At 42.5% G+C, this 26,082-nt stretch overlaps 1 protein-coding gene across 10 annotated transcripts in view; it reads right to left on the minus strand.

Annotated features, from left to right (window-relative positions):
• Positions 1-26,082, minus strand: part of Ldb2 (LIM domain binding 2) — a 341,887-nt gene that overhangs the window by 199,336 nt on the left and 116,469 nt on the right. For all 10 annotated transcript variants that reach the window (XM_026788675.1, XM_013353331.2, XM_005365994.3 and 7 more), the window contains exon 2: positions 8,271-8,373. In XM_026788675.1, coding sequence (XP_026644476.1) covers positions 8,271-8,373 — 103 coding nt within the window. The remainder of the gene's footprint in view (positions 1-8,270; positions 8,374-26,082) is intronic.

Below are 26,082 nucleotides of genomic sequence, written 5' to 3' on the forward strand. Positions count from 1 at the left end.
AACAACAACAACAACAACAACAACAACAACAACAACAACAACAACAAGAACTGGGAGAAAGATGGGGACATGGCCAGGGTCAGAAGCTAAGCTGCTGCCAGACAGATACCCATGGGGATATCAGGAAAGTACGATTTACATAAAGAATGAAAGGTTTAAAAAGAAACAGGTTAAGTTATAAGAGTCAACGAGAAAAGAAGTAAGCTAAGGCAGAGCATTGAAAACATAATTAATTAATTATTAATAAGTCTCTATGTCCATGATTTGGGAGTTGGTGGGTGGCCCAAAAGAAAAAGCCTGGTACATGTATGGTATTCCTAAGAAATATGGTTTATTGAGGGGGTAATGACAGAGGGTTGTGGATGTTGTTGTTGTGATCTTTTCAATATAGAGTTGGGATTATTAGGACATAATCCCACTGTGAACCAAGGAGCATTTCTGTGATTATAACCTAAGCACAACAATACTAGACTAACATTTGACCTGGCACCCTAACCTTCAGGCTAAAAGGTTCATGGTTAGGAGGGTCAAGTCAGTTTCTTCCTTCCAACATTATTTATGGTACAGAGCTCCTGTTGTCTAGAAACAAGTGAATGTCTGTCATCGTAACAATCAGGAGGTTCACTTTGCCTTTCCCATAACTCATTATGGGATAGAGTAATTTTGGATTGAGTCTCTTATGGCAGATGTAAAAATAGAAAAATCCTTCATAAAACCAAAGCCAGGAATGCTTTGCACCAGGATTCCTCAGTCAAGGAATCTCCAGAAAACACATAGTGTCCGTTTTCTCCCTTTGCTTCATTCAGACTTCCCGACAGAGATGGTGAAGGCAGTCAGAGATCTGACTTGTTTAAATCTATGTATTTTATGATTTTCACACTATATAAAAGATTCAGCCACTACCTCATATTGCATGTTAGCTTGATTTATAACATATAGAGGGCAAAAAACCTCATCAAACCCCAAAGAGCAGTCATAAATATGGGGACAGTTGTACATTTAATTTGGAAAGCACTTTGCATTTATTGAAAGCACTCTTCTGTCCTTTATCTCATATGATCATTAGTGTGGAATTTGTAAGAGATAAGAGGATGGAGTGTCCCTTCATCTATTGTTAGGGGCACTCTGTAACTTGTGTGATATGGGAAGTCCTTCTGAATATGTGCTGCTTTTATTGGTTGATGAATAAAGCTGCTTTGACCAATGGCTTGGCAAAATAAAGCCAGGTGGTAAATTTGAACAGAGATCTAGAAAGAGTAGGCAGAGTCAAGGAGATGCCATGTTTTTGCTGAAAGAGACAAATGCTGGAACTTTACTGGTAGGTCACAGTCTTATGGTGATACACAAACTTGTAGAAATGGGCTAATTTAAGATGTAAGAGTTAGCTAAAAATATGCGTGAGTCACTGGTCAAACAGTGTTGTAATTAATAGAGTTTCTGTGTAATTATTCAGATCTGGGGAGCCAGGATATGAACAAGCAGTCTCCTTTTACATTTGTGATGTTCTCAACTGGAAACCATGAATGGGAAGAGGCTCATGCCCCTTTTCCTTCAACAGTCTGCCAGTTCATCTATTACTGAAGTCATTTTTTTTAAAAAAATTTATTTGTTTATTTTTGTTTACAGTGTTCTGTCTGCATGTGTGCCTGCAGGCCAGAAGAGGGCATCAGATTTTATTACAGATGGTTGTGAGCCACCATGTGGTTGCTGGGAATTGAACTCAGGACCTCTGGAAGAACAATCAGTGCTCTTAACCTCTGAGCCATCTCTCCAGCCCCCTGAAGTCATTTTTTAATGAATAGTCTGAGGCTTTCCATTCATGACACAAGAATACATTGTCTGAGGATCTTCATTGATTATACTCATTAAAGGTAAGAGTTTTAAATAAAATGATTAAAAAAAACAGAAATTTTTATGATAAATTTCTTTCCTTCCAAAAGATGTCCACTATTCTGAGGCAAACAGTGGAAACTCAGGGTTATGAATGGGTTAATAAATGAGTGAGTGAAAGAATGAACGAGCAAACACAGAAAACAATGAATCAGTAAAGTAACAAAATGAACATTGAATGGAAACCTTCTTTGATCCTAACTTAATTTGCTTCAAATCTATCAACACTTAATGATCTCCCCAGTTGTAAAGGAAAACTCAATAAAATCACATTAGAGACCAGAGAACCAAAAGCCACTTAATGTAACTCAGACTGTCCAGTGCTACTAAGACAATGACGTCTGTGTGATTCTGCAATAGAGATGCCAGGGATACAGGATGCATTCTGTCATTAACCATCCAGGGTAGCTCTGAGCAACTGAGTCCTTTCTTCACAGATGAAGTTTTAAATGCAATCCAAGGCAATTTCCCTTCTTTGTTTCCCTGGAAAGGAGATACAGAACCATACATTCCCAACCAGGTTACTGGTACTCATTTTTTTCTTTTCAAAACCAAAACTTTATTCTCTCAAAATGGGACCTGGACATCACAACTACTGATGGGCTGGTGTCATGATTGTAGTAGTTTGGGAGTTTCTTACTTATATCTTAAACTTCCATTTATAGCATTTTTTCTTCTCTCAATTGGCCACCAACTGGCTTGGAAGACAGGCCTGATTTTCAAGCTAACCAAAGCCAGACATCCTTCTGCTCTGTGCCAAGTGGAGGAATGAATAGTGAAAACCCACCTTTATTTTAATTCCAAATGCCCATCATGCTGCAGGACTAAGGCATTCACTTATGTAGATATTCATTAACTCATGAAGTCATGTTTCCTTGTTCATCAAGGCTGGCATTGAACTAACTACATATGCATTTCATAATATTATCTGATGTGGCCATGATTAACATCTTGGTTGCAGATGAAAAGACTACTGAAGTTAAATACATTCAATCAGTCACAAAATAATATTATATGAACTGGGACCATAACATTGGGAGAGAAAGACAAATGTTGAGGAAATGAAATTACTTTATTAAGGACCAAATCCTCAAGACCAACTGTTATGTGTCTCTCGAGGTAGCTCAGGAACTATGGTCACTGGGCACATGAAACTGTATTCTTCCAGGTTTCAGGAGGACACTGTGGAAATACTTGTCATAGAAAAGACACATGCACAGAGTCTGGCCTTGAATGGCCCTCACCCAGTAAGCTGCAGAGCCTACTACTTCAGGAGTCTTTAAAGCATGGTCCCACCCCTGCCACAATAATTACTACGTGTGGTGTTCAAATACCTTATGCATGCTATCAAGGAGGGATTTTCCCAGAAATATACTTTTAATCATACAGTATTCTATGAGAAAGAAAGGGGGCATGAAGGGGAGAGGAGAGAGACAAAGAGAAACAGGAAGGAAATGGTTTTAGAATTCCTGTTCTACAGCCACAATACATGTAAGGGTTGCTGAGGGGAATCAGTAGCAGTGAGGGAAGAGAGCAAGGTTACTTGGACTTAGAGAATTTTGATAGCTTAGGGGAACATGTCTGAATACATAACACATAAAAACACATTTTAGGCCAAGCCTCAAGAACTTAGTCAATACTGTGAAAACATCAGAGCTTTCAGAAAAAAATAGATGGGGGTTAAAAAAAAAAAGTAGGTTGTGTGGTGATTGCTTCACAGAGGGACCAATTTGCAATCCTTCAGGCCACCTAATGAGAACTGGGGAGTACGGAGAATAACGGTAGCAGTGGCAGTGGCATTCCTAAATTGTTTTATTTTATTCATTCATTTAATTTTAATTTATTTGAGAAGTGAAATTTCCACCAAACAGCTAAAGATTAGTGTTTGGTTGTGACCTTGAAGGTGGATAGTCTTCCACAAATCTTCATTTTTTAGACCAGATGTGAAATCAGGATAAGTTCTGTATAATGGACAGCGACTGGAAACCTCAGTTGAGAACTAAAATTACACAGACTAGTTAAAGGAACAACCAAAAGTTTGCCCAAAATGTCCTGGGTTTTGATCTAGAGGGAGTAATAGGCTCATTGGTTTTCGGTCTACTCATAACAGCTAAGGCTCATGAAACATTTTCACAGGGCTTGAAACGCTGCTAAGAACCTTTGATGTTTCATCTCACTAAACTTTCACTTCCTGTGGAAGTTACTGATGCTTCCAAAATGACTTCTTCCAAACCATAAAGCTGGGTTGAGTTCAGGGATCAACCTAAAAGTTTCTTTTCCTACGAAGAAGGCCAACAGGATGGCATTTCTCATTGATTTCACCCCTCCCCAACTTTAACCGGATTAATTAAAACTGGACTCGCTACCTCTGCAGTACAGAGCGGCACGTATGTTAAATCAGCCGTCTTTCTGCTTTCCTCTTCCGGATCTTGCTGCCAGCACCGGAAGTGGGAGTGACGCTGCAGGGCAGACGTATACAGGAAAAAGCAGAATCTCTCTGTGGCTGCGTTTTGCCGGGAACTGCACAGCTAAGTGATCTTGCGGGATCCCACCTACTGAGGGAGCCTCAGCACCAAGCTCTACACACTGCACTTGGCAAGTCCCTACTACAAGGCAGGCTTCTGGAATGGCCAAAAAGCATGGTGAAGCTAAGGCACTTCATTGTTGTCAGTAATAATAGACACTGGTGCGTCTGCTACAGCTCATCCTAGGTGCTTTGCTGGTGTCACTTCATCTGGCAGAACGCAGAATGGTAGTACTATGGCCACTCTTTCCCCTGGAAAACACAGGTTCTATGTGTACACCACATGGTCCTCTGTATCTCTCTCCAGAATCACTCCCCAGAAAATGTTTCCCCAGATGAATTCTGAGCCATATACATGTTTCCTAAGAATGTAGCTGGCACTGGCTAGGTCTGCTGAGAAGGCTCCCAGAGTATGTCTGTTAGATGTTTGGGACAGTCCTGAGAAAACAGAGCAGACAACACAGTTTTGTTACATGCCTAAGAGGAACAAAGAAAAGCAAGATGCTTTGAGCAGTGGGTGGTCAACCTAACTCACGGGATTGTCTCTGCGCTGCCTAGGAAAGAGACTGAGAACACAAAACACTGGATTAGTGTCACAGAGCTGGCATGAAGGGAGCTTTAAGGATATGTATCACTGACTTCCTGGGTCCTCTATTTTGAATAAAAGCATTATAATTATTTGTGATCCTTATATCTGTTACCCAAAATTGGCATATTGATGAAGTCATTTCTTTTCCCTTAATTATGGGACAATGTAGGGACAGGGTGTGTGTGTGTGTGTGTGTGTGTGTGTGTGTGTGTGTGTGTGTGTGTATGAGAGACAGAGACAGAGGAGAAAATAGAGAGTGAACTGGCCAAGTGACTTTGTAATTAGCAGACACAAACCCAGAAACACTGCCTCCCACCCTCACCCTTTTACCTGCCACCTCTCGCCTCTTTACCCCCTCATCTCACCAACACCCAACCCCCCCCCTCCAAGATTGACTTTCATGTATTCTTTCTTTACAAAATCGAAAGGAATCTTGGGGCTGGGATAGAGGATGGAGCTTAGGTGGGAAAGTGTCTGAAGCCTCAGATTTGATCTTCAGCACCACATGAGATAGATTTGGTAGCTCAGACCTGGAATCCCAGAACCCAGAAGATGGATGCAGTCACCCACATCTTCTGAGGGAGTACAAAGCCAGCTTAGAGTCTGTGCGATGATGTCACAAAACAAAACTGTGCCATCCAAAGCACAATCACTTGCCAGAGTTGTTATACTACTGTTTGGTTTTTTTTTTTTTTTCATTTCTATTAGAGTAGATCCCAGTACATCCTAGAGCATTTGAAAATGACAGCAGAGCAATGACTACAGATCAAGTTCACCCGGCACTGAAAAGTTGAGAGAGCTGGGTCCAGGCGCGTTAGGCCACCCATTCCACTTGATGAGCTAAACATTTCCCTAAATGTTTATCTACTTGTTCACTCACTCAGAATATTACTCCACACCGGCTACAGCATGCACATTCTTGCTGCAACCTGAGAACTCAGCTCTCAGCAAAACTTCCACCTAGAGTTAGCATTAGAATAGAGGGAGCAGACAAAATGTAAATAAGCAAACACAGATTCGGGGCCTGGGATAGCTCATGGATAGGATATTCATAACTGCAAGGGTCCTCTAACAGCACAGATGAGGATGGGAATACGCTATTCTAGGAAAGATTATAAATCACCTAGGGATGTTTCTTAATGTTTAGCATGGATAATTGGGGAAATTTTCCTACAAATAAAAAAAAATCTATTAGGTAAATCTTATTTTCCTATCAGAAATGCAAAAAATTCTGTTCTCTGCCAGTCATCGAAGGAAAAACTCTCAGCTTTTAGCTCAGGGACAGACAGCCATCTTCCCAGTCTGGCATATCACGCCTGCATCCACAAAGGGCTAAGACGGCAATGCTCGGGAGCACCACATAAACAGCATGTCAGATGTTCTAGGCAAGTTTCATCTTCTCTGTATCCCAGTCCTGGGCTGTCAATCAGCTGTCACCGCTCCGCACATCAGCCGGGTGCGTACATCACCAGGCTGTCAGCGAGTCTGCTGATGAGACTCGGCTCCAGCCCGTCAATCATCCTTGTTTCTCTTCTCCACTCGGGAAATATTTTGGCTCAGAGAAACAAAGAAACCTGGGCAATGATGGTTCACAGTCAAGCATTTCCTCCTGTGCATGGACACAGACTTTTCAGGAGCACAGATTCTGCCTCACCTGGCATGATACCTGGGAACAGGGTGCACAGAGGGAAGAGCAAGAATCTGTTTCGTAGGTGCAGGCTTAACATGGCAATTCTAGTTAATTCTTTGAGTGAGCCCCTAAGGATTCTCCAACTGGCAATGTCCAGAAAAGTAAAATAGTGATAACTTGAAATTATCTGAGCTCTACCTCAGAAAATAAACAGATAACTGAATGAATAAACAGGTCAGCTCAGAGGGCGGTGCCTGCTTGGGTAAAAATCAGTCACCATTGACTGGGCAGGAGAAGGAAGAGTTGCTGCACGGCTGAGCTCATTCAGTTCCCCACAGCTTCTGCAATGCTGCTCTAGGGCCTGTGGTGGCTTGGGGCACTCACAGGGGACAGGCAGCAGTGCTATGAAGTGGGAATTCCAGTGCTGGCATCAAACACTTCAACCATTGGCTGGCATACCAATCCTCTCATTCAAATAAGTCCACAACACCAAACATCCTAAATAGAAACCCCTAGAACAAGTTACCATGGGATAACAAACCCTTCATGGAAGACTCTCCTTTGCTGACCCACAAAGTCACTACATGTATATGTTAGCACGATAAGTTAATTTATCACACGAGAGATCCAGATAGTACTAGATTCTCTAAAGCATCCATATATTAAAAATGAAGACGCATTATTCCCTAGTGACTTTTGAACTTATTCAGCCAATATTAGTGTTCTGAACCATGTTTATCACGAGCCTATTGCCTGTCAATTGTTCTGAACAGACTGCTTCATGTTGCGTGAATCCCATCATCATCATCATCATCTTCATCATCATCATCATCATCATCATCATCATCATCTGGGTTTGTGACATGGGGCCACTTTCCCCCTGACAGGTCCTTTCCTGTGAGTAAGGCTGATTCTGAAAGCGTGTCTCTCTCTGATCTGAGTGGACATTAATGGCTTTTGTGTTGATGTATCTACGGTTCCTGGTCTGATAGTACAACCAGCAAATCTGATGACTGACAAGTTGGCTGAACCTAATCAGGACAGATCAGCTGTTACCCAAGGTGCCACCGGCTGTAATTTGGGGATCTTTACAGAGTTATCACTCGCCAGAAAGACAAGGAACTATAATTCTGTCAACACTAATCCCAAACTGTATGTTCAAAGCAGCTGTGGCTTCCCCTGTGCGCGAGAAAAGATAGCACTTGTCAAATAAATACTTGAGATCGCAGATAAGCGGGGATTAGAGGATGGGGCTGGTCCTGTGACGGTGAGGGTTTTTCTTTAAAGGAAACTTTCACAAGCAGAAGCATGAACCCTAAGGGATAAAAGGGAATCGCAGACAAGACACATGCCCAAACCCGCATCCTTCTGCTGCCCACTTACTGGGCAGTTTGGTGCATCTCCGCTCCACTCTCTAAATCAGCAAGTGACCAAACAGTCTAAGCCTCAGATGAAAACGTTACAGTGCTGAGTTGGGCTGCTACTCAGTAGCAGTGCCTTGGAGGGAAGCAGGCACATTGTCAGGGCAGAGGTGTTATTGTCAAGGTGTCAGGATCAGGGTGTCATCCTCGGACCCCCGTGGTTCCCGTACAGTCACAAAAATAAGGAAATATTAAGAACATAAACTTCTTCCTTACTGTATCGCTTTGGTCCATCTTCCAAACAAAATGAAAGAGTTAATGTGGCATCATCTTCGAAAAATTCCGTGGCAAAGGCATCCCACCAGAGGTTGTCGCTGTCCTGCAAAGAGACAGGTAGGTCATTTACTTAACAAGCAAAGGCAAAAAGCTTCAAATACCTCAAAGAGGGCAAGATAAAGGGGGCTGGGGATAACCAATGAAACAAACCACCACCAACAACAACTGTGGCTCTCTACTTAGTTTATGCGGTGGGGAGGTTGGGGAGGGGGTGGGTAGTGTGTGGTCACTTTTCAAATTAATTGCTTCAAATGGGGATCAAATTCCAGTTCACTAGACAAACTAACACCAAATCAACCAACTAAAAATTAATTCTTGAGGACATATTTGGAGAGATTTTTTTAAAAGTGCTTTGAAATGCAATTGCTGTGTATTTATTCATAAAGGGGTGGTTATTTGATATGAGTACATATAAAATTGTAGCTTTAGGACTTTTGTGGGGTGTTTGCTTTTTGTTGTCTGCTGTCTTGGGTCCATTTTTACCTATAGAAAGCCCAATATCACAACCAGGCCAACAATTGTCATTTTTCTTTTTTAATGATTTGATCAAATAAGGACTTTAACAGTTTACTTTTTATACAATGATATCATTGTAACTGACAGGCGCATCAGTCGTACACACACACACACACACACAAACACACATACACCAATGCAGAAGCAACTGTCTTATGCCTGTGGATTTTCTTGAAGAATTTTTTTAGTATGTGTATGTGGGGGGAGGGGGTTCAACACACGCTGTAGACCAGGCTGGCCTCAAACTCACAGAGATCCACCTGCCTCTGCCTCCTGAGTGTTGGGATTAAAGGCGCAAAGGCATGTACCACCACACCTGGTAAAGTTTTTTTTTTTTTAATTTTCTATGATTTATTTATCTTTATTTTATGTACATTGGTGTGAAGGTGTCAGATCCCCTGGAACTGGATTTTCAGACAGTTGTGAGCTTCCATGTGGGTGCTGGGAATTGAACCCGGGTCCTCTGAAAGAGCAATCAGTGCTCTTAACCGCTGAGCCATTTCTCCAGCCCCTAAAGTTGTTTTTTTTTTAAGGGAATAACTATCTTGTTATTAAAATAATTGTGAAGAATAGAAAAGTCCAGGAATGCAGGATCTCCACGTCAGTCTGTCTTTTCTTGAGTGATCCCCTTGTTCATCTAGAAAACGCTTTAGGAAGGATGTATGTAGCGGAGGAACATTCAAATTGCTCGTCCCCAAGAGACAAAGGGACCCACAGCAGATGCTGAGGTGAGTCCAGGTTAGCGTTCAATTTACCCCCAAATTCTTAAGCAAATGTTTTCTTCAGAGATTGTGCTTTGGTGCCAGACTGGAGGGAAGATGGCTCCCAGCTGCCTGTCAGATGAGTGGGGCGTCAGGAGGGTCTCCCACGGCTGGGGCCCTGGCAGAGACTCTGCAACCGCCCTGCTGAACATTGAGCTGTCCTGCTTATGACAACTTTAAGTTGTCATCACTGGAAGGCCTCAGGAATGAGCCTTCATTCCTTCCAAGAACAATTAAGAAGCCTGGGGAGATTGATGTCGCCCTCTCCTGCAGAACGGAAGAAGTTCAGACAAGTGAATTTCTCTGTCTCCTTCCTCTGAATTCCACCCAATAGCTGCATTAAGGCCGATGCCTCCATTCAGAAAACACAACAGTAAAAATACAAAATCACTCCCACCCTGGTCTCCTTTCTAAAAATTTTATTGCTAATTTGCTGTGTTCAATACCATAGAATATGCATCCGAGTAAGGAACGAGTTCTGTTCTCACAGTTCACTATCAGAACATCAAATGAGCAATGTAAAGACATCCTTGACTTCAAGATATAAACTGTGGAAGTTTCTAAAGCATTTAGAAAAGCTCATGAGTTTGGAAGTAGAGAAATCAGTTTGGGAAATAAACCGCATTTGGAATGATGAACTCAGTAGTTTATCTGACTTTAAATAACAAATGAATGAATGAATGAATGAATGAATAAATAAATAAATAAATAAATAAATGTCACCCTTAATGGTATTCAACACTCAGCAAAAGCTATTCTGCTTTCTATGTGTTTTTCAATGTAATCCACAAATCTCTTGTTTTTGCTTTACTTTTGCTTTCCTCCTCAACACAGGGATTAGCTTCTTGCCACCAGGAGCTTTGATTCTGTCTTGCATCATCCGGTCCTCAGAATGGTGTCAGGTCCACGGAATTCTCAACAGAAATGATTCCATGAATAAATGTAGCTACTTGTACTATTTTCTGAGCTTTGTAACAACAGAAACTAAACCTTCAGTGGGAAATGTAACTTACCAGGTAACCTCACTCATCCAAAGGTAGTAAGGGGACTTAGAACACGGGATGTCTGGCTTTCTGTCTTCTCTGCTCTGCTGCAGCCCTGTGCCACGCCTCCCTAGCTGTCCTCCTTAGGGATGGGGAAATGCGGTACTAGGAAGAGAGAGGGAGAAACAGCAGGACCACTCTGCTTCAGGCCCACTTGTTTCTCAAGATCTCTGCTTTGTAGTACTGATTTGCTGCCAGAACTCAAGCTCAGGTTTGCTAGGTACTACGTCACTCGTGGAATTTCCTCCTGTGGACCATCTTTGGACAAGCCTATGTCTGAGGCTTCCTAGCTATTAGAATCCAGATGGTTAAACTACTTCTTTGAAAACTACAAATAACCCCAAGACCTGAGTGGAAACTAGAAAACCACCTTTTTGCCTGGCTCATTAGTTGGGCGTCCATAGACTGGATCGGGTCTCCACACCCGTCCTCCTACAATCTTACTCTTGTTCTCTGAGATATCAGCTGAAAAGAGAATCAGGACGAGACAAAAACTAAGCAGGAGCCCAGGCTGACACGAGATTGTTGGGGAAAAAAAGGATACGCTCGGACTAGAAGAAGCCTGAGGACTGTTTGTACATACCCTTACATTTTCTCAAAAAACCTTCCATGAGAGTGAGCAGAAGTTACAGAAGACATGTGACCCAAGGAGAGATGTCACCTCATCCTAACTGACTGCAGAAAAACAGGTTTGCAAAGAGCAAGGCCGCGGCAGCAGCGTGGAACAACTGGTATCGCTACACATCTTCAAAGAACACCCCAAGCATGAAGAGGGACTATTTGAGTTCAGATTGCCAAGCACATACAGGACTGGCCTTTTTGCTGGCTAAGTTACTAAAACTTTTTATCATACCCATACCTTATCTTAATCCAACTTAGGAAAATTCCTGGACAAAGTCATCCAGAGAGCCTTACTGTTTGTCGATTTATTGTTTCTTGGCTGATTTTCAATAGTCATAACAACTCTTTGCTATGTTTACAGCTAACAAGATGGCCTAGTGGGTAAAGGTGATTGGCATGCAGTCCTGCCAACCTACATTCAATCTGGGAACCCAAAGTGGAAGGGAAGAACTGACTCCTTACCCCCGAGAGTAATTCTTTGATTTCTGCACGTATGCCAAAGCATGATCACTCCTGTTTTCAGTCAGGCACATCACACACACACACACACACACACACACACACACACACACACGCACACGCACACGCATGCACACACATGCACACACACGCATGCACACATGCACTTGCTCCCTCATGCACATCACACACATGCATACACACATGCACACACGCATGCACACACACATGCATACATGCACATGCACTTGCTCCCTCACACACTCACACACTTAGAACAACAATCATTTTTAAATTAAAATTTTCTGGACCATATTTTAAGTTAGAAAAGCACAAATGTACAAAACTTTTACATTAATCTTTAATTATAAGGGTACAAATGTTAATGTAGGGAAGGAAAAGATCCTGAGGGAAAAAAAATAATATTAACTATTGAACACTGGACAGTCCCTGCATGTAAAGGGAGCTGCCTGTGGAAAGCCCACATCTAGACCTATGGGTTAAGAGCGAGACCTATAACCCAGTATTTCTAAGTGTTTTACATGCAATAAACCACCTTGTATTCATAACTGCCCTAATTGCCTTCAACAAGTGGAGCTCACAACCTTATGGGGATTTATGTCCTTAACCTCCAAGTTACCCTAACTTGAATATATAAAATCTGTCTCTTAATGGCTTAATGACCTTCGCCAAGGCAACTGACTCCTTTGCATGTTTGTTGCTTTGGTAAGGGACTACTAACCCTGGTGGTCTGTGAGGACTGCGAAGAAAGCTGCATGCAGTGAATGCTTGATACGTTCTGTTCTGAGTCTTCACTGTGATTTCATTTGACGTTTACATCACTTGTAAAAAAGGAATCTGAATTCCAAAAACTGGAAGCTTCTCAGTGAAACTAAACAAGACAGTGGTTAGAAAGTTTATATACACTCTGTCTAATTCTATCCAAATTCTGCTGAAATGGTGATTTTTCTTTTCCACCTTGAAACAGATCACAGGGGTTGAAGCTAGCAGGCAGCTGGGCATGTGCTCAAAGACGCTTCTCGTGAAGATGGTCCTTCCTCTAGCCTTTTACAGGTTTGGGTCTCTTTTGATCACACACACACACACACACGTACACATACACACATACACACACACAAGTGCGCACATGCACACATGGTTTCTTGTTACCAACCTCCTCTTTTGCTGCCTGCTACAGCTCCTAGGATGAGGTGGCAATCTTGTAGAATAAATCTATGTAAGAAAGAGGTTAGACCTTCCTAAAAATGACTAACTACAGCCCAGAGATGACTGCTGAATCACATTAGAGCCCTCTGCAGAATATCTAAGAATCCAAACTGGTAGAAACTGGGCTTTTAGCCATGAGGTTACATCAGGCATCGTGTGTTATGGTGTTGTTCTTGTGACTTGGGAGATTGGGCAAGCACCAAATCTTGTTCTTCTCTTCTGCTGGCCCCTGGACTGGGGAAGCTTGCCCACTTAGCGCCACTGAAGAACACAGAAAACTACTGCTGACTCATGGCCTTGCAGCATGTACAGGCACAGTCCTGACTGTGGCAAAGGAGGGTTACTGGGCATTGCTAACCTTCTTCATCTCTGGCCAGATTCCTTCCTTAGAAATGAGTGACCAAGAGGGGATCAGGAGACGGACAGGTTCCCGACCACAGCTAAGGAGTTTCTTCCTAGAGTACTGTAGGAGTCTGAGGATTCTGAGTGCAGAAGCAGAGAGACAGAGGCAATGTTTGTATCAAGGTTTTGAACCACATGGCAACCCTTCTCTCTCTCCTACCAGTCAGGACCACAGACAGGCAGATTGGAAGTTTGCATCGAGGCTTCCAAACCTGCCTCTCATCAGCACTGCCGTTCTGAAGTCAGAGTTCAGGTAGGATTCTTTACAGCACATGAACACATTACTGACCATATTTGAATGAGCCAGCCTGTTTTTACTTCAAAGGATAGAGTGCAGCATACAGGGTGGTGAGAATCTGAGGCCCATTATCCAGCAATGATATTATTCAAATAATAACTTGGTTTCATTTTTAGTGACTTTAAAAAAATAAATAAAAATAAATGCCCAGGGTCTCCATATCATACAGTATATTTCTCTCCTCTCCCTGGAAGCAAGTGTCTCCTAATAATCATATGACTCTTGCAAGCCTAACTCTAATTTAAGTGCACACTTGATCACATTTATATACAATCCTATTGTTTCCAATGTTTTATTTAAATGCTTAAATATATTATTCTTCTTTAAACATGAATTTTATTCTCTTTTTTATTATTAATTAAATTTAATTATTGTGTGCACTGTGTGAGGGAAAGGGCTCACCCCTGCCATATCCCAGGTGTGGATGGCAGAGACAGTTCTCTCCTTCCACTACATAGGACTCAGGGGTTGAGCTCAGGTCATCAGGCTTGGCAGCAGAGCTTTTATCTGATGAGCCATCTTGTTAGTGCCATAACTTTAATTGTTTTCTTGGTTTATTTGGTTTATTTTGCTCCGCTGGCAATCGTACCTGGGATTTTTGCGCATGCATTGTCCAGTGCTCCGTTACTGAGCTACATGCCCAGTCCTCAACCGCCTGGAGACCTATCCACTTTATAGCTTGGGGGCCCTTTTTTTTCTTATATGAGCCACACACTAATGCATGAAATGAACACATTCAACATTATTAAAACATTTCCCCACTAATGATGCCAAATGTCTTGCCATCACGGCTGACAGTGCTGCAGGGAGACCCTCCATCACATCCCTTTCTGTAAGTGTGTGGGAATTTCTCAGGGACAGATACCTGAGGTGGCCTGAGTGTGGAGAACATGCTGGGCTGTTCTTTGGTCCTTTGATTAGGAAGACCTTGGACTTCTTTATTAAAGTTTTCTCGCCTGATGGATGGATACATGGGTAGAGATGAGACAAAGGGTAGCTTTAAGTGATGGGTTTCCAAGTGGGATCGATAGCAAGAGCCACGTAATTACAAAGTGGAGGCTGGCTCTGCCAGGAGGAGAAGCATCTATGCCTGTGTGTAAGAAGAGGCACCAGTGGAACCAAGGAACGAATGATAACGTAAGAAAAGTTTGTCGGTTCAGAGAAGAAGGGTGTGTTAGGAGCTCTGTTACCCCAAAGGTGGACGCTCCTTGACACTGTCATAGGAAAGAAATCACAGATGCTTCCAAGTCCTGTGCAGTGACCAGAGAAGAGGAGCCCTGAGCTTCCAGCATCCCAACACACATGCAGATCTAGCTGGGCACCTGTCACAGGGCTTCTGTTTGGGGGACCTGCCTTTTCCCGGATAACACTTATTTCCCATCCATGCTGCTGATGTATAGCAGCAGGAAAAAACTGGATCCCTTTCCCAACTCTACAAACTACGATGGCATACAGCAACTTCCAGGTAAATAAACAAAGTTAGCTAGGACTGAACACTGGCAAGGGCTCTGTTGCTGACAATCCTCATATATTTTAATTAGGTAAAAATACCATCGAAGCGCATCTATCCTAAATAATCCCCATATGCATTTCAGGGATTAAAATCCTTATTCCTTTTGTCTCACTCACAGGTGAGCCCAAGTCCCACCGGCAGCCAAGTCATACATCAGTACGGGAGGCATACTCCTGCCAAACAAGAGAAAAGGTCCTTAATTATATTTTTTTTTTTTAAAAAAATCCACAGACACATTTGCTCCCAGCCCAGATTCTCTCCCGTCCCTACTCTGTCCCTCTCCACCAAAAACATGATCCTGGTACTGGGGATGCCCCCCCGGCATCTTTAACTTAAGCGCTGACAGGTTACGGGGGATTTTTGCCAGAGTAATTATTTTTCAATTCAACAATAATGAGAAATTACCATGGCAACCACTCATCACGTGGTACGCATATACCCCCTCCAAAGAACGAAACACACTTAAAGCGTCTACTCCTTAAAAATGTGTGCGTGGTTTAATTAAACTAAAACAGGTCGAAGTAAAGAGGGCTGTGAAGGGGTGGGAAAGCAGAGGGTGGGGGGTGGGGGGTGGGCAGGGTGTTGACTGGCTTTAGTATCCTGTGCTCTGGACTGGAAGAATAGCTCGTGACACCCTGTCCTGTGCATATATACATGGGCAGCACTATGCTAATCTTACCTTCATTTCAGTCACTTGCATTTACACCAGTCAGCTAACCTCCTAGAAAAACTGAAGCCAGCCAACGGGGTTACACTTGCGTTTCTACATGTCTTTGTTAGTCTTCTTCTTACGCTGAGCTTGGGGACAGAAAGGTCCCCTGAAATTGCCTCCTGTCTTTTCATGACCTTCAGGAGGTACGTGGGATCTATTCTCCTGGACTGCAAGTCTTTATCTTTCCCTTTTAGCTTTGGATTTATTTTTTAGGTCAGTGTCTCGCTGTGTGGCTGAAGCTCTTAGCTAGCCCAAGTTGGCCTCAAGCTTGTCATACCCCTTCTGTTTCAGACTCCCAAGCCATTGAGATTATAGGTTAGGAGTCGCCATGCTGGGAAATCGTTCTGCTATCTTAATCTCTGACCAGCTTTCCTCCAAATTTGGGAATTTAAAAATAAACCGTGTTTATTCAGAACATGTTAATAATAGCGGTCAGCAGTGAACTCTGTGTCAGCCCCTAACACAGCTTCTTAAGCCTCAGAGCAGACCCTTACACCAAGTCTCTGAGCCCGTTTCACAGATGAGGAAACCAAGATCCAGGAGTTCCACACTGGTGCGCAGTTGCACAGCTACCGGTTTCAAAGAAAGCTCAAAGACGGGGAAATCCTGTGCCTACATTTGAACTCATTACTATATGGTAACATACCTTTATCCAAACATCCCCCCAAATAACCTCATTCGTTTAAACATCCAGGTAATATTATATATCCTGAATGTGGGGTACTTCCCCATATGGAACAGGCAACCCAAAGCAAGGATTTCCATGGCCCCCACAGAGTTTGTGGAGACACAAAAACAAAATTAAAGATGTTGGGCCATTTTCCCTTGCTAGCTTCTAACCGCAGAAGCACGTAATAGATACAGGCAGAAATTTGAAGGCTCTTCTCCTCTTCTTTCTCCTCTTCCTTCCTTTCTCTGTTTTCTATTTACCTTTGTGATATTTTATGGGAAACAAAACCTTCCACAGTTTGTTTTTCTTCTCAAATTATCAACTCTGACTTCATTTATGCTCAGCTAAACTGTGTTTTGCTTGCTAGAAAACGCTTGCTATCAGCTTAGCAGACATTCTAAAACTGCATGTTGCCATGACAGTGAACCGTCCCTGTCAATAGAGAATTGTAGAATTTCGCTCACAATTCAAGGCTTTCCTTGAAGAAAGGGGTTGCTATATGCAACTCAGTGCAAGTAGATGCTGCCGTGGGAAAGAGGTAGAGTAAAACCAGAGAGCCCTGTCTCTGAAACACATACATCTCCAACAAAAGACGGATCTGTGTCTTTTCCCTAAAAATACCTGATAAAATCATGTATTTCCTTCTCCAACTTTGTTTTACTAAATCACAATTAATTAAGAATATTCCAATAACAAATGTTGCATTTGGATCATCAAAAACAGTACTCTGTTTGTGTGTGTGTGTGTGTGTGTGTGTGTGTGTTTATTCTCTTTGCCACCAGACTTATCACAGTTGGAAGAAAAGAAGAATCTTTTCTGTCTACATTTGAGTTCCTGTCAATTTCTTACACACTCTACTTGCCTCTTTTGTGTCTTACAAACAGAAAGGTTAGTGATCAACAATAATGCAGTTACTTCTGTTCATTCCATGTGCCATTCCAAGCCTCACAGTGTCCCTCTTTGGTTGGTATGGTCATCATCACAATTTCACGGAGAAACTTACATCTCCAGGATATTTAGAAATGGACCTAACCCCTAAGAAGCATGTAGACTAACAAAACCCCCAATACCAGGCATAAGAAACCCGTTTTGAGTAGATAGTAAGGGCAGTTCCAGAGATTCCCAAAGCAGTCTAGGCTATGCTGTTGCCCTTGGCGGCCTCTCAGAGGCTGAAGGCAAGTCTCCATTGCTGGCACCATACATGTCATACACAAGCTCCCAAGAAACCAAGCTGGATCTGACCTGAGACCCTCCTGCTGGGGACTAGTTTTCACCGTATGGAAAGATGCTCCACAAACGTCCAAGGGAGGAAGCCAACAGTAGACCTACACAGTCGGGATGCCTATGAACCATAATAAGAGCAGCATGCAGGGCACGATAACCCTAAGGAACAAAGGGGGACTCACATCTTGTCAATAACCAACAACTCTCTAATTGGACCTAGGCACACCCAAAAGGAAGAAAAATATGCCTTGTGCCGGAAACTTGGCAAATTCCTGGAGGTTAGTGAGGGCGTGGATCTTAGAGGAGAACCTATTACTCTCACTCTAGTAAGCCAGCACAATACCTAACTGCAATTAAAATATTTATCCCTATACACACAGATAAGTATAGCTCTCACCCCTTCAAGAACCTTCGCTCTACAACAGATGGAAACCATTACAAGAAACCACAGCTAGTCAAATGCAGAGAGAAGTAATCGTGGGGAGCCCAGCTCCAATGGATACATCTACAACACACTGCTGCACCTAAAACTCAGGGAACACCAAGGAAGATGAGCCAAAAAAAGAGCTAGAGGACCAGGGAATATGCTATGGGATTGTGTCTCCTAGAAAGGGCTAGAAAGCGTCTCCCCAAGATACCTCAACAGTATAGCTGCCTAAACAGCACAAGGACAATACCAATGGACTTGCTAAAATGGTAAAGAGAAATCACATGGGCCTCACCAATAGACAAAGAAATGCTGGCGACAAAGAAATGCTAAGAGCTAGAGAAATAGAGGTTCCCAAGAATAAGTCCCTAATTAGTTATCTGACCAACGGGTCAGTCCTCAAATATAAATATGAGTAACATTAAATGGACAGGGCAAGCAAAGTAGTGTGTTTGTGTGTGTGTGTGTGTATGTGTGTGTCTTTGTCTGCATGTAACAATAACAAAGAAAAAGAAGTCATGGTTTATGTTTTTTTTTTGTTTTTTTTTTCTTTTTCGAGACAGGGTTTCTCTGTGGCTTTGGAGCCTGTCCTGGAACTAGCTCTATAGACCAGGCTGGTCTCAAACTCACAGAGATCCACCTGCCTCTGCCTCCCGAGTGCTGGGATTAAAGGCGTGCGCCACCATCGCCCGGCAGAAGTCATGGTTTAAAAATGGAGCAAGGGGTTGATAAATGGGAGGGATTAGAGGGAGAAACAGGGAGAGAGGAAAGTATATAATTATATTTTAATTAGAAAAAATAAGGGAAAAAAAGTCTCAAGGTCCCAAGCTAAGTAAGTGGCAACATGAGGGACTGTCTTAGGGTTTCTGTTGCTGTGACAAAACACCAGGATCATAAAGCAAGTTGGGGAGAAAGGGGTTTATTCAGATTACACTTCCACATTGCTCTTTACCATGAAGGAAGTCAAGACAAGAACAGGTCAGGATCCTGGAGGCAAGACTTGATGCAGAGACCATGGAGGAGTGCTTGCTTACTGGCTTGCTTCCCCTGACTGGCTTAACTCACCTTCTTGTAGAACCTGGCATCACCTGCCCAGGGAAAGCGCCACCCACTATGGGCTGGACCCACCCCCATTGATCACTAATTGAGAAAATGCCTTTCAGCTGGGTCTCAAGGAGGCTCTTTCCTCACTGATGTCTCTAGCTTGTGTCAAGCTGACACAGAAAACTAGCCAGTATAGGGACTTTCTGGGTTCTTCCTGTGTGGTTCATTTTCTTATTTTATACTCAAGCATGGAGGGAAAGATGCAATTTAACTTATCAAAAACTGTACACAGGAGCCCCTACGTGAATCTGCCCTGCAAATGATTCAGTGAAGTGTGACTCCAGGTGCATAGGACTTCTGGGTGACAATTCAGCACAGGGCATCACACCTCGCTGTAGAAGAGGACCTGAGTGGCAGAGTCCTGTAGTGAGACAGTCGCTTGTGGATCTGGAAAAAATTCTCCAGAGAATCACGGGCAGTATCTTCTCCTCTGACATAAGTACAAAGAAAAAGAGAACATTTTGGTGAAGACTTGCAAGATGCAACAGCTTTTTTTTTTTTTTTGTCTTCCCCACCCAAATGCATCAGAATAGCAGATCAAAGTACAGAAATCATTTCTCGGATCTGCATTAAATGTTACAGAACTATGCCAGGACTGAGGCCTTAGGATGTCATTAGAAAGGAAAGCCCAGATATGTTTCTTTGGGAAAGGAAACAAGGGAAACAGACATAGAAGAGACTCAGCACATCTTGGTGACATTCAGTGTCTCCTTTACGTCTTCCTCGCAAGCCCTTTCGCTGGACAGTCCGAATGCCCTGTCTTTCAGCCTAGTCTGTCACATCCCCAGCTCTTCCGGGGACTAGAGGACTACGGGTCCAGCTACCTGCTGATCTTCTTTCTAACTATACATGGGCCTCTGACTAGCCAAGACCACAACCAGACCCTCCCGACTAGAGCTCTTCTCTAATCTTGCCTCCCTCTTCCTTGCCCTCTTCAGTGATGGGCTGCCAACCCTTGAGTTGCCATGGTAAACATACTGGGATGTGTTGATTCCTTTCTTTTTCTGAGCCCAATGCCTCCAACACAACTTTCCAAGGATCTCGATAATGGATCCCTAGAAATCCCACTATATTTATTTCAATCCTCTATCATTCTAGAACTCCAGCCTGGACAGTGTGGTGGTTTTCTATTTCATCTGTTTACTTGCACACCCGTGCACATTTGTAACCTCTTCAGGGAGGCCTGGAAGACCCTCTGACAGTCATTGGATTAGATCCCCCCGCCCCTTGTTTCTTAGACTCCCCAAGGTCCTCACCACTGCTTGTTGCATTGAGCACATAAAACCGCAGACCTGGGACTTTGCCTTGCTGTGCCTGTTCTGGTTTGCATCCCCTTCATAGCTGAGAGGTTCGGTTTTTGCTGCAGGCTCCTTCCTCCCATCCCAGGCAATACTCTGCCTTCTCCGGGGCATTTTGAACCAGTTTCTGCCACTCAGTGTATACTTTCCTGAGCTCGGTGTAGCTCTCTGTCCCTTGTCAATCCAATCTTAGGTTCCTTGTCACTTCAGATCATCCAACCCGTAGCAGCCAGCTCCCTATGGGATCAGCCTGTTTTCCTCTAGGGAAGCATTTCACTGATTAGTTTGTTGTTTATTGTCTTGTCTATGAGGAAACGGTTCATAAGACCCTGTTTATGCTTCACTATGAAGCATGGGATGTGTGCTTACTAAATAACTGCTTGAATAAATGAATATACAAGAAGTGTAATAAACAATAAAAAAATAAGAAAAGATAAATTCACAGAAGAGAATGTTCTAATCTCTCCTTAAATGTCCACAGGGCATAATGTAAAGTAATGTTTACATATGGCTTATAACACCGCAAACGGATTTGTGCATTGTAATGTAAAGTGAAGAAGACTGGCCAAGAGGCAGAAAGGGAGGCTGGAATGGGGCAGAGCACAGAAGGGCACATGGGAAGGAATCCTAAGAGGGTATTGTTAAGCAGGGGGCTAAGGTGATGAGACCCCTATGTAAGAGACAGAGAGTGACTTGGCATGGTGCACCTCGATACAAATGCATAATAGAGCCCCAGGAACTTACCCGAATCTTTATCCAGTTGAAATTTTTAAATAAATACACACCATGAATTAAAAGAATTAAAAATGTTCATGCCCTTTGACTCAGTAATTCTATTCCTGGGAATCCATCCAGAGGACATCATCCAGGAATATGTAAATGCTTTCTACACAAAACTATTCACCATGGGAGTATTTGTAATAGGAAAAAAAAAAAACCCAAAAGGAAGAATATGCTTATCCTACTGAGGAGAAATGATTCAAGAAGCTATATGGACACTAAGAGGAAAACAGAAATCCTTAAACTATTGTTTACATGCAGCTTACAGCACCACGACGGTATTCGTACATTATAATATGAAATGAAGAAGATGGGCTGGAGTGGCAGTGGGTGGGACCAAACGGAGAACAAAACAGCAGAAGCACACCTAGGAGCGGGATGAAAGAGCATCGTCAGGCACATGGGATGAAAAGAGCCTCATCAGGCAGGAAGGCCCGGGGTGAGACCCCATTGCTGAAGGCAACACTCACTTTGGGTACAGGCCTTGGAAAAAAAAAATTAATCTTGAACTGACCAGGAATCTATCTCCCTGCCTGTTAGTTAGCTTCCATGGAACCAGGAAGTGCTGGGAGAGAAAAGAAACCAGTGATCTTCCCCAGTGCTGGAGCCCTGGGCAGAACTGACCTTCCTGACAAGATTTCCCCATTGGTTCAACAGTGGCACATGGTTATGGGTTCAACCAACTACTTTTTGCTTTATTACTATGGGGTCTGTTCAATAGAAAGAATTTCATATCTGCTCAGGATGAATTATTTGATACATGGTGTTGAGACAGTTTATTTCTCACATGTAAAAATTGATTATGTCTCTAGTAATTAATATACATTGTATGTGATATAAGCATATGAGTGATAGTATAATAAATTTCATACTACCAGTAGAAAATAGAAGAGGATATCTGCCTTTTTGATCTAAGGAATGTAGGGCACTCTGAAACACGCCAAGAGGATAGATCTTATGAGAAGCAAGCAGTTCCTTTCACACACCTCAGAATATTAACAGTTTAAGTGTCAAAGGACTTGGTGGGAAATGTTACAGTATAAGCAACTACACTGGATGAGGACTAACGTCTATACAAATAACAAACAAGCAAAAATCAACTCAATATAAAATATCAGGGGATATGAGCACATCATTTCCATAATGTAACTCAAAATTGTCAATAAATGTATTTCTTTTAAAATAAAAAAATGATAAAACCAAGTTATTGCAAACCCATATTAATGTCCATGTTAATTTTTGTTTTCTTGTTTTTGTTTATTATTCAATAAAATAATAAATAAAATAAACCCAGTAGCCTCTTATATTCGAGCTCTCTGTCTTGGAGAGGTACTATTCTTGTCATCCGTTCCTGTTTGTGTGAAGCATCTCTCATGGGCTGGTGCACTTGGTGTCCAGCAGGAGGCACTGTTTGAGGGGATTATATAACCTATGGGATGTGAGCTTTAGCTGGAAGATGTAGGTCAGTAAGGGCAGGACTTTGAGCTTATGGTCACTTCTGAATGGGGTCTAGCTCTTTAACTATCTACTGTGATGTGGAAAAAATTTCACTATAGGTTCCTACCATCACTGACAAAACGACCCCAGCCATTACTCCTTTCCTACCATGATGGATTATGCCCTCTGAAACTGTGAACCCAAATAAATTCTTCCTCCTTTAAGTTGCTCTGAAAGATGCTTTGTCACAGTGATGAACAAAGTAACTAATAAACCCCCAAAGAAGAGAGAAAGGAAACATTGACAGGTGTCCTTAATCAGGGCAAATTTTTGATGTGGCATCCAATGTCAAAGAAGTCTTCTACATGGGTAAGTATCACAGTGTCTGGTAGTTGTATGTGAACTCTCAGGCCTATATTGGTACTCTCCCAGAAAAAAACAACTGTCACCTTTGAGGGACCCATTGAGCAGTGTCTCACATATCACATATCACATATCACACACACACACACACACACACACACACACACACACACACACACACACGTGTGACGAGGTGGGGAGAGAAAGAACACAAATGTGCTCTTCATCTTGAGCTCTACGACACCTATGCAATCAATCCCTCTTTCTCTAAAACCTGTCTTCATTATTCATAGGCTGGTTATTGGTAATTGATACTGTTCACTTATAGGGGCTGAGGTGCCTCACATTGCCCTGTCCTCACTCCACATCTGGACTGCTTCTGCCCCCCATCTACCCACAACAACACTGAACAACTGATGCCAGCACCTGACAGAGCAGCTGGTATCCAGAAAATCTCCTATCCTCCCCTAATCAATGTCGGTCGAAAGGTGCCCGTGCTGGAGAGGCAGTATCTCATACACTGTCTTCTTTGTTTTATTTGTGACTTAACCAAACAGTTTTATATGTGAGAAAAATCCAAGACTGGGGGAAGTTAGATAATTTACTCAAAATTAGCCAATGAGCAAGTACCAAAGTCATAAATACATAAAAACTTTCTAACTTACAGTGAGTGTGCCTCTATTTAAAATAAAATTGTATTTAGCAAAGTAAAAATGTTTATGAAAGGTAAATATGTATGATAAATAACATGCAACAGACATGTAAACATTGCCTACATATCCCTAGACTTGATGTTTTCATATCAGTGTGAAAATAATAGTAACAATAGTAAGAATTACATGTGAAAGGAAAAACAATAGTGAGAATTGCTACATCATCTCTATGGAGTGGGAAGGACACATTGCTTTTCTTATACTTCCAGATAGACAAGAGGCACTAGAATTTACAATTGAATAAATGAAATTCAAGGAAAGTTAAAAAAAAAAAGTTCGATCAAGGCTTCTTTTAATGAAGGCAAAATTCAAATTTCCAATATTGGGATCATCAGTTTTGTATGTCCATTCGCCTGAGCCATGAGTGCTCAGATACTTGGTTCTTTGTTATTTTGAGTGTGTCTGTGAGTGCATTTTCAACACTGTTAGCACTTGAGCTGGTAGCCTGTACCAAGCAGACCTCTCTATGAAGGGGTTATCACTCAGGCCACTGAAGATTGGGCAGAACTAGTAAGCTGTCCAAGAAGTAACTCCAGGGATGTGATGGCTTAGTTGGCATAGTGTTTGCCTTGCAAGCGCAGGGACCTGAGTTCAAACACATTTAAATGCTAGGTGAGAGGAATGGAGGAAATGGCTGAGCACTTAAGAGCCCTGACTGTTCTTCTAGATGACCCAGGTTCAGCACTCACATGGTAGCTAACAACCTTCTGGAACTCAGTTATAGGGGATCTGGCTCCCCTTGTCTCTCCAACAGGTGCCAAACATGCATGTGTTACAGATGTATACATGTAAACAAAACATCCATGAACATAAATAAGAATCAAAGCTATGTGTGGTGGTGCTGGGGAAGCGGAAACAGAGGGATCCCTGGTGCTTGCTGTCTAGCCACCCTGGTCTACGAGGCAGGCTCCAGGCCTGTGGAAGACCCTGTGTCAAAAAACAGTAAGGAACAAAAAAAAAGAGAAAAGCATTTTAAAAAAAGTGTACAGCACCTAAGGAACAGCATGCATGTGCATGTATACATAAGTAAGTACACACATGTACACATGTAACACATCAACAGGCATGAACATACATGCACACATGCACAAAAGCAAGGGTCTCCACCTGCCTGACTGCTTGGGCTTGTACTTCCCTCTTGCCCTGGTCATGTATCCCAACTTAACATTGTAGGGCTTTGTATCTCTGGGGAATCTAGTTTGCTTGAGTCACCTGCAGATCTGGGGATATATCAGACTCTCTAACAGTATGACTCAATCTCTTATCATCTAGAGCCTTCTCTTAGGTCTGTTTCCTCGGAGAGCCCTAGTGCTGTAGTATATGCCCAAGCCCTGGGATGCTACCATTCTCTGTATTAAGTAAATATAGAACTGTTTTCCTCCAGGTAAAGAAGCAGCATTAATTACCAATAGTGTGTGACGAGGGACCCACTAACGCATTTCACTGCTTGTTATTTGTTTTATGCCAACATCCCAGAAGCAGGTTTTTCCCCAATTTGTTTACACCTTAGAAAAATCATACTACAGGATGGAGACAGGAAGAGGGGTGGCTTGGGAGTTGCAGGAGCCGGGCTGCCTCTGTAGCTTTGACCCTGACTGTACTGATGATCTTGGCTACATCATCTCACCTCTCTAAGGAGGGGAGGCCATTTCTTCGAGCCAGCTGCATAAACCTTCCTGGCCCATGATGTGTGAGATTCGTGTGAGGTCAGAGATCTGTTGCTTGCAATGCCTCTTCCCCCGCACACAAGAGAGAAAGCAAAGAACTCAGGGCTGCCAACCTTATGACCTGAGTTTGATCCTGGGAGATGCATGGTGGAAGGAGGTCACTTTCAAAGGAAGTGCCATGTCAGCTTCATCTGTTACTTGTCCAGCCGTAGTAACAGAAAGCTAAAAACGATTCCCAAGTCATAAAGGGAATTATACTACATGATTGTAGAAGCTCAGAGAGTAATTTCAGCACAGGAGCAAGCAATTATACATTGCAACAAATTAAAATTCAAAAAAAAAAAGCAAAGAGAAAAACAAACACAACCGAAGACCCTGCAAATCCCTTAGAAATGCTATTTAATAAAGCGAACTCTATTTCCTATAGAATTTCAGTCGAGGAATATTTTGGCCCATAGAAGCAATTAGAGACATCTATGATTTCAAGAAAACACAAAAACCAAGGACAAATCCCATG

Source organism: Microtus ochrogaster, unplaced genomic scaffold, assembly GCF_000317375.1.
Source record: "Microtus ochrogaster isolate Prairie Vole_2 unplaced genomic scaffold, MicOch1.0 UNK5, whole genome shotgun sequence".
Classification (NCBI taxonomy): Eukaryota; Metazoa; Chordata; class Mammalia; order Rodentia; family Cricetidae; genus Microtus; species Microtus ochrogaster.